This window comes from Merops nubicus, unplaced genomic scaffold, assembly GCF_000691845.1.
Source record: "Merops nubicus isolate BGI_N331 unplaced genomic scaffold, ASM69184v1 scaffold7168, whole genome shotgun sequence".
NCBI classification, from domain to species: Eukaryota; Metazoa; Chordata; class Aves; order Coraciiformes; family Meropidae; genus Merops; species Merops nubicus.
The window spans coordinates 1-9,979 of NW_008627647.1; the positions used below are offsets into that span (position 1 = coordinate 1).

Sequence of the window (9,979 nt, forward strand, 5' to 3'; positions counted from 1 at the left end):
CCCACACAGCGCCCCAAAAACTGCCCCGGGGCCGCGGGGCACCCGCCCCGAACCCGCCACCCCCCGGGGCAGGAGCAGCGGTCACCCTTGTATTCGTGTATCAAAACGTTCCGCTTTATTACCATCCATCTGAACGAAGCACGATTCCAAACGGCATTGGACAGGTCACAGAAGGGCAACAAAACCACCACATCAGTGCAGGGAGAGAAGGGCACGTCCTGAACAGGGAGACAGGTTAAGAACTGAACACGTTTATCCTTAAGCTGGTGAGGTTATTTAACCAGTTACAACGCCATACAAGATAGAAACAGTCATTATGCACAGCCACTTAATGAGCCATCCCTTCATCTGGGAAATAATGCCATTTTAGAAACAAGCAACACCTGATGTTCACAAGTCTGTTCTTCAGCAGGCACTCGTGTTACCTCAGGAATTCTCGTTAAAGAAGAGCTGTTTTATGAGGACAGGCTTGACAAACCTGAACCAAATAACCAGCATAGCTTGAGCTCACAGAGCTTGTCTTGATCAGTGGACGAATGCCAGGGCTGTGAAGAACCTGCACTGAATCAGGAAAATACTTTCAGAGGAAGTCCAGCAGAATTACTGCTGCCACACAAAGCTAGAAGGGAGAGAGCTGGGGTGGAACACTGTCATCAGTTTTTAGCATGGAACAAGATGGTCCTTGTTTACCCAACAGGAACAATGGCAAAGGAGAATTACCAGTATGACTGGACAAAGAAAAGGTCTTACAAGTGGACAGGAAAGAGATTGGTTTGTTTAATCTAAAAATAAAAAATCAAAGGTCAAGAAGACTGCACAGGAAAGTACAGAAGGTCGAGGCTGAAAACAAGCCCCCAGTGAAACAGGATTGTTGAGCTGGGGCTGAACCAGCCACCAATAACCTCAGACCTGCTGGAAACCACAAGTTCCAAAACCCTCCCAGCTGCTGGGTTCACAAAAAGCTCTCCAGCAACAGAGAAGGCAAAAGCCTTATAACTTTTACCATGAAGCTCAATAGTTGATGGCAGGGTTTACATGAAACCAGAGGTAGAAATCTAAGTGGCTTTCTGGTTGCCTGACTTTCAGCAGGCGTACAAATATGGTACAAACCAGACTTTGTTTCCTGCTAAATACACTGAGGTTTTTGAAAGCTTAACTACCAAAAAAAAACAAACCTCAAGCAAAGCAAAAATCCACAGAACTCCCCCCCATAGTCCACAGCTTCTGTAAAAGTGAAAGGAGTCCAAAGAAACAAAGTCACACAGACATGACATATAAAATGGTGAAAAAAAATGGTGTTTCCCTCCCACTCAGGTCCCCAGGGAACACACCCCAGGCAGCCACTCACATGGAGGACTGAAACCTGAAGCAGGACAGAACAATCACACGTTATTCTAACACAGGATGGGCTTCAGAGACCTCCTGAGTGCACTTCTGCTCTGGGCAGAACAGTTCACTGCAGCTAACAGACCTTACATGGAAATGGAACCACAGGCTTAAATTTTGCAGGAACTCCACAGGTAACTTCCTACTAATGCCATGCTACAACCTTTCAGAAGGGTGACAACTATCCATCAGCTCATTTTAATTGTTAATTTACTTGTTACAAAAAAAAAAAAATAATTCATTTGAATGTTTTTGTACCTACATGTGCTTTTCTGCCAAAGTCAATTACTGATACTTCAGAGACAACTATTCATCATCTCATTTTAATTGTTAATTGTTACAAAAAAAAAATTCATTTGAATGTTTTTGTACCTACATGTGCTTTTCTGCCAAAGTCAATTACTGATACTTCAGATTTTTTTTTTTCCAAAAGGAAAGTTAACTTTTCATCTTTGATCTACCACAGAACAGAATTTCCTTAAAAAATAAAACTTAAAGGCAGTAGGAATAAAGATTAGCCTCAGCTTATGGTTAACATTCCACCCTTTAGTGCCCCCTCTTCCATCTGTCAGATACCTCCAAAATTCTTTACATCATCAGAAAGGACAGAAATACTGTGCACACAGGTCAGAATTATAACCCTGAGTTTCTAAAAGGCAGAATTTTGTTGCACTCTTAGAAATAATACCAAAAAATCTATTTCCTCATAACAGAAATACATAATAAAACACAAGACATTAGAATGGTTTCTTACAGAGATCCTGCTTCCTTTACCACCAACATGTTTCAGTGTTTTTTACCTCTAAGTAACTGCACACATTTAACTCCACACTCCACTTATACAGTTTCTGTATATTTGTGTACACTTCCATTTCAGAACTGTCAATATGCAGCCACAATGCAACATTTCCACATTACATTTCAGTTTAAAAAGTGTCACTTTCCATTCCTAGCTGTGTAGTCAGAAATAGCTGCTCATCACTGCTTTGGGGCATGGACTTATTTCCACAATTTCCTTCACTCAAATGCATACCAGAATAAATCATTTGTTGGAGAAGAGGGGGTTCCTTCTTCCAGCTCTACAAATGATGCAGGCAGCATAAGTAATAACAATGAGGAATTTCAGTTATGCACCACTTTGCTTCCACTGCAAGCAAGCAGAATACAGTGAAGAGTCCAAGTTTTCACATTATTTTGGTGGGCAGGGAGAAAGGAATGGTGTTGTCACCAGAGACTGAAGTTCTTTCTCTAGTACAGGCTTTAACATTATTTGCAGTTGAGGGAAGACAGTAACACCCACATTTACCACAGTCTCTGACATCAGGTGCTCTGTTTGGTACACCAGTTTCTCAGTAAATCAAGGCTTAGTGGATTCCTCCCTTTGTTTTCTCTCTGCTTCAAGTCCCAGGCTTGACCTGCCAGACACAAAAAAGGAACCAAACCGGTCTCAACAGCTGTAGGAACAACCACATCCAGGGAGAGCTCCTTTGGGTTACACTGGGGTGGAAGAATAAATGGCCACACTAATCATATGGTTCCAGATCCTTGGGAATGAGTGGCTCAGTATCCTCTGGTGCACTCTGTGCAGCCTGTGGGGCTGCAGCTGCCAGGCTCTGTATAGCCTCTTGCTGATGCTGCTTGGCCTTGTTATAGAGCAGAACTCCAACTGTGACCAGAACAGTGCCAATGGCTGAGAGGCTGGTGATCTTGTTGCCAAAGACGATGATGCTGAGCCAGATGGACAGCGCGTGCTTCACGGTGCTGGCAACACTGCAAGGGGACAGCAACATCAAAGCCAAAGCCAGCTTCCTCACAGCCCCCACACCCCCATCCTGCCCTGCACTGGCACCTCTCTTCTGTTTATGTCAAACCAATTTATAGTACACCTTATAACCTGAAAAGGATCAGTACCTACAGCGTACCAATAACACTGTAGCAAGTAGTCCAGAAATTTTCTATACATGTAAATACCAACATCTGCTTCTGCACCCTGCTGTGTGGAGACCACCAACCCCAGAACATGCAGGTGTGCAGCAGTGAATTGCCACGAGGCTGCAGCAGGGACACCTGGAAGTGTAGGGCCCCTTTCTATACCTGTAAATACCAACATCTGCTGTGTGGAGACCACCCACCCCAGAACAAGCAGGTGTGCAGCAGTGAATTGCCACGAGGCTGCAGCAGGGACACCTGGAAGTGTAGGGCCCCTTCTCCAGTGGAAATACTGAGCAAGAAGAAAATAAAACTATTTTCATGTCAAGAACACTTTTACCTGAAAGTCACAGGAGAGATTTTTCCCATCAGGGCATAGGCTGTAACACTTTGTAGGTGGAACAAGACTCCATCTATTAAGAGCAGTACGACAACATCTTGGTTGTAGCTGAAGCTCCTCCCACTTTTTCCAATCACAGGCACATCCTGAACGACCACGAAAGAAAAACAACGTCAAGACTTCAATCTAAAAGTGATTTTCCACCCAACTCATAATAAGCAGATATAGTTCTACATTTAAACTTCAGCAAAACAAAACCTAAAACCTACAGGACATTTAGATCCTACATATTCCACCCCCTCCAAGAAAATACTATAAAAGAGCTCTCATCTGATAGAACTTGCCACTGTGTTCAGCCTGCCTGTGAGATATTTTCCTTTTTGGACACCCATGTATGGCAATGAAGTGCCAGAATATGCAGGATATATAGATAACCAGATACATTATACTTACTTCAGGTCAATTTTGCTTTCAGAAAGTTAATATTCCTGTACACCATATAAATATCAGCAAAAAGTCAACAAATACTGAAGATGGGTTTTCAAGACTTTATCTAAGGCTTTAAATGCACTTTGGCAAGATTACAGTTTGATCTCAAAAATCCTGAGAAAAAGTCAAGCTCTCTGGGTCACCTGTCAATTTATGTCTGTATTAAATGATTTCTTTGAAGATTTTCTTTTTTACCCCTCCCAATCTCTTGCAAATATAAGATGAAATGCATTTCAGGGTGATTAAAAAAAGGGAAGAATGAAAAGCAAAAATTAAGATTACTCTTGGCTATACATTCTGCTCAAAAGCCAAAAAGAAAACAGATCTGTGTTAGTGAATTCAAATTACCATGAAAAATATCCAAGCTGGAATAAGCATAACCACTGCAGCAGCACTTGTGTAGAACTGGAGCTCTGGGGCTCTACAAAGGAGAAAAAACAAATATCAGAATGATTAAAAGCTTTCTTAGAGCTGAACAAAGTTGCATCATTACTGTATTTACAGATATCAAGAAGCAATAAGAGCCATCTACCAAGCTTTGAGGACACCCAATTCAGCAATCTCTTGCAGAGACAGTATTTTGCTTTCTCTGTTGGCTGAAAATAAAAGGCACATGGTTTCAAGACCAAAACTGCCATTTTCTCTTGTGGTAAAATACACCCATAGCTATACGTATGTATTTTACCACAAGAATCCACTCCTGGCTCATACTTCACAGTTAAAACATTGAGTGAGTTCTGGAGTTTGTTTCTGCATGCCTAATAATGCTAGATGTTGTTTTATCATTGCAAAATAAGGACTTATTTCCATGAAAAGATGACTCATTTTGGGTGTGGTGGGAGTTTTACCCAATTATGGGACTCAACCCACTGCAGTGGGATCTGAGCATAGAGGAGTTTTCTTTCTCCTGATAAGATGATTTAGGTTAAAGCTGCCTGTGAGCAGTCTGACAAAAACAAAACACAACACCTTGGTGCACTGTAATCATAAATACAGGGGTTTTTTTTAATGCAGCTCAAATTCCACCTATAATGAAACCTGAAATATTTTTAATACTTACGAAAATCTGTATTTATCTCCACTGAGTAGTTTTTTGGAAAAGACATTTTGCAAGCTGGGAAAAAGAAAACAACACAATTTATCTGTATTTCAGTTAGAACAAATAATTCATATGAAAGGCAGTTGTTTCCCCAAGATGGGTAGATATGTTTTCTACTCATTTTACAACAGAAAGGAGTTTAACTCCTTTAGAGTAACAGAATTGTAGTATTTTTTAACCTCATTAGTTATAGTAGGTGTGAAGCTTTCTTCTGTTAAAAACAAATTTGAAATATGAACATTAAAATATAGTGTACAAAAACCACTCCAGGCAACAGTTTTCTTTAACCAAATAAAATCCCTTTATCCCACATAAGCAGCTATGACTGCACCTTACCAGTCCATGATGTTAGTGGATAAAGCTGCTGAGAAACCCAGAATGTTAAAACTGATTTCAGTAGCTGTACACAGAGCCAGCCCACCCATCACAGGAATGAGAGAGAGGTTAACCAGCAACCCTGCAAGGGAAAGGAGAAATTTAAGTCTCACTCTAAATTCCAATTAGCAGATAATACAGTTTTTGGAAATTTCAATTCCACCTTAACTTCTTTAGTTAAAATAAAATGCAATCACAATGAAATGATACTGTGAAATGGAAGGAACTATATTGTAGTTAGCCAGTTGCTTGTTTTGTGGTTTTTTGGTGTTTTTTGGTTGGTTGGGGGTTTTTTTTAAGCACAGGATGAACCCAGAAATTAAGAAGTTAAAGAACTTTAAATTCTGAGCAGCAAGCTGTCCTTCTAAGAAGGAACACACTAAATTTCAGTTAAGGCTGCAATATTTTCTTGACAGAAAAATAACTTCAGAGCAACAATGTCCTTACACAGCCACACTAAAATAAATCCTTCTTTACTTCATGTAGACTCTGCTTATTGCAGGCAAACAGAATGATTCCTGCATTTACTGTATTTCAGTGGAATCTTCTCATCCAGGGCAAATTAAGTGACAGTATTACACACACACATACACACAAACAAAAATCCAAAAGCCACAGAAAACAAACAAAAAAAATGCCATTTCCAGAGTGAGGTACTTACCAGTGTATTCTCCTAATATCATCCGAGACATGATAACAGTAAAAATAGGTGCAGAGCTTTTAACAGTTTCTGCAAATGAAACTGCCACATTTTTCAGGCTGACGAGACCCAAGACAACTGTTGCAAATCTGTAAGTTAACAGATGGAATTAAGCAGAAAATAATGCTTTAGTAGCTACTCTTAGACATCTAGTGTAAAAAAGACTTGCATTATAGTTTCTGCACCTTTACTGCTCAGCACCTGCCAGGTGCCACGTGTCAGATCATTGCTTTCCACTTTATTATTCACCTTTCCACCATTATTATTTGTTTAGCACAAATAAGGCACCCTTGGGCCACTGTGCCATTTCTATGCATGTACAGTGCACTTCAGAAAGCAAAATTTACTTTCTAATGTGCTCTAATCAAGTTTCAGTTGATAGTGTTATAAGCTCAAGTATTCAACAGGCTCACTTAGAAACATTAGTAGAATTCTACTGATAAACTAATTCACCAAGGGAATTTTATCACTTACAGTTAACCATTATTAGTGTGTACACTACATATTTACCATGCAAACCACATCATATATTCTTACTCTCCCTGAGACCACAAACTGACACTACCCCAGCACACAGCAAATATTTACTTTTAAAAAGATAAATGTTAATAGACTGTATCACTTTTGAGGCCAACTGACAGAGGTCAGGGAACAAAGCAATCTCATCATTAATACTGGTACACTAAACCACCACCAGCCTCAAAAAAGAACAGGACTAAGGTGAATGGAAAGACAAGAGAAGTGTGTTCTGAAAACTAAATGTGATGGGAATCAAGCTTGCCAAAAAATTGATGTCTGGAAAAAGGAACTCAGCATTTAGCAGAAGGAAATAAAATTATCCTGTGGTTTTTTTTGGGGGGAAAGGTGAATACTTAAACCCTTTCCAGTCAAGAAAAAAAAGGGAGAGAGCCATGAAAATGCAGCTTCCACTGAGAAGCAAGCAATTAAGCAACCAGGCAGATCTTTAGGAAATCTTTAACCATTTACCTCATTAACCCAACAAACAGCATTATCATGATGAAGTTGGGTGGATAAGATAAGCGAGTTTTGTGTTGATACAAGCAGCATGGAACAAACATTTTTATACAGCCAATGAAGGTGGTTGAAAGCATCTGAACAGCACCTAAAGAAAGATGAGAGGGGAAAAAAAGTCAAATCAGAAGATGATGGGAACGTGACAAATCAAGCAACAAAAGAAAATTTCTTAGATAAACTTCTGTGTAGCCACTGCCAGCTAGATTTTATAAACCCTCACAAAAGCCCTTTACTTCTACATTACCAGCAAGGCAGCAGAATAAAAAAGATGGAATATGCCTTAAAATCTGATTGACAGATAAAGTGCCCTTTGCTTCCCCCTTCAAAGGAAAAAAAGGGATAAGCAGCCCACTGGATAACAGAGATCACACCAGGGCAACTTCTGCACTTCACAGACAAATGAAATCTTAACAGCTCTGAAGACTATCAACAACTGACTCAAGATTTCATTACTTGTAGAAGCCCACACTACCCTCCAACACAAAAATTACCTTTTTCTTTCTAGTTCTTAGTTCTCAAACACCATCTTACAGCTCCTCTATGAGCAGAATTTCATACCAGCTGGCAGTGAGGGGAAGACATGCAGTGTCAGAAGCCCTTTTACAGGCTGACATCAACTCAAGAGTTCCCAGCCCCAAGATCCACTCCCACAGCTCCTGTCCAGGTCTTTTTCACTTTGGTCAAACCATTCTGCCCCTCAGCTTTCTACAGGAGGGTCTGGTATTGTCAGTATCTTCCAGGCAGTAAAGGCAGCAAGGAAGGCAGGGTTACCTAGCATGCTGGGCTCTCCTTCCAGCAACGAGAGAATGTATTTGTTAAGAAAAAGAGTGCAGAAGCTGAAGAAAAACCACAAGGTGAGGTAGATGAGAGCATGAGAGTTCCAGATGCCCAGGTCTGACTCGATGACCGTGGTCTCTGTGATGGTTATTTTCAGGACATTCTCCTCGGGCACGCTGTCGCTCCGAGCAATCACAAACTTTTCACTCCTGTTAGCAAAGAGTGAACCCCAGTGGAACAGAGACTTTCCCTTTGGTTTGTCCTCCAGGGGAGGAGGATTAGGTTCCTCTGGCCTCTGAGCGCTCGTCACAGCCGACATGCTGACGTGGAGAAATCAGCTTGTGTCCTTCACAGGAGCCAACGCTGGCTTAGCACAGAACAGCTCTTGGACAGGACAGAAGTGTGATGGGACTAGTCCTTCATCTCCCATGGCCTGAAGAAGTGTACTTGGTCCTCCAAACAACATCTTGCATAAAAATAGACTTCACATGTGTCTTCATGTGGTCTACTCCAATTTTTCTGCCTAAGAATGGAAAAAAAAAAGAGAGAAAGGAGGGAAAAAACATGTCACTCAATGTAATGACATTTTAAATCCCTTGTGCAGCAAAGCTGCCACATTTCACCTGCAGTTTATGAAAGATAAAGACTCCTGCAGCTTGTCTTTCAGACTGGAATTTGCACTCCTAATATCACGATACCAAGACTGAGCACTCAGTACTTATCTACAGGAGATTTGTTTTAAATTCTAAAATAGCTGAACACACAAAACACTTCAAGTGTTTAAGTTTTTTCCTCTAAAGTGTGTCAACACAGCCTGTTTAATCACAATTAGCCTCTTCAAGGTTATACAGTTTCTTTGATCTCTGTCTAATGTCTTGTTATAACCACTCAACAGAAAAATCTCAGCACAGAAGATCTGGGCAGGAGACTGCTCCCTTGGTACTGATTAACCTGCTATCAACTCCAGTCAAAGGGAGCAATAAATAATCCAGGACTATAACTTCTAGTAATCACAGTTACCCTGATAAATAGATCTAGAAAAAAAAAGTAGGAAAATGCTTCCAAGAGGTTTCTGAACAGACTTTTTCACTGTTTAATCACTTGTAAATAATGCAGCATAACTTATTTTGCTATGCAGCACTGTAACAGTTCAGTATTAGTACTTGCAATAATTCTTAAAGCCTTTTAAAAAGATCTGACAGAAAAAGGCATTAAATGGTTAAAAGAGCTTTCTCCTACACATGATATGAAATGGGGCAAGTTAGAGCAGAAGATGACAGAGAACAACAAAAACACAGTGACCTTTACTATTATCAAGTCATGCCATATTAATTAGCATCATAACTCTAACAGATTCAAAGTCTGTATTAAGAAATTGCCCCTGAGCAGCCCGTCTGCAGTGTTCAAACACAGGATCAGATTTATTGCTCTCTGTTTTGCAGTCTGTGTTTTAAGAGCAAAGCAAAACCGAGTGCATTGGGTGAGCCAAAGCCAGGACCTCTTCTGCTCCTCAGCGACCACACACCAGGGCAAATGACTCCTGAAACATCCAGAGGCAGAGGTGCTGCACAGACAACACTGTGGACCTCACACAGTGAAAAAGTAACTCTTGTAGGGGAAGCTAGTCACAGGCTATCTTGGAAAAGCTGTCTCAAGTGAGGCCATAAAATCACAGTGCATCAAAAGGCAGCAGCACAAGAAATACTCAATGGCAGGGAAAAATAAAACAAGAGCCACTGCACCTGCCCCAATTTTGTTAGCAAGTGAGCAGGTGAAGAGGATCCACCACTTTGTGCTTTTTTAACATCCCATGCAGCATTCTCAAACCATAAAGAGTTAAATACATCCT

The 9,979-nt window shown here is 40.7% G+C and overlaps 1 protein-coding gene across 1 annotated transcript; it reads right to left on the minus strand.

The window, feature by feature from the left end:
- Positions 1–2,748: 2,748 nt before the first annotated feature.
- Positions 2,749–8,649, minus strand: SLC35E2B (solute carrier family 35, member E2B). The gene is made up of 8 exons (XM_008946381.1): positions 8,125–8,649; positions 7,306–7,441; positions 6,280–6,407; positions 5,580–5,700; positions 5,205–5,258; positions 4,493–4,565; positions 3,656–3,801; positions 2,749–3,156 (listed from the first exon to the last, which is right to left on the minus strand). The coding sequence occupies exons 1-8, from the start codon at positions 8,447–8,449 to the stop codon at positions 2,910–2,912; spliced, it is 1,230 nt and encodes a 409-aa protein (XP_008944629.1). The 5' UTR covers positions 8,450–8,649; the 3' UTR covers positions 2,749–2,909.
- Between the last annotated feature and the right edge of the window lie 1,330 nt (positions 8,650–9,979).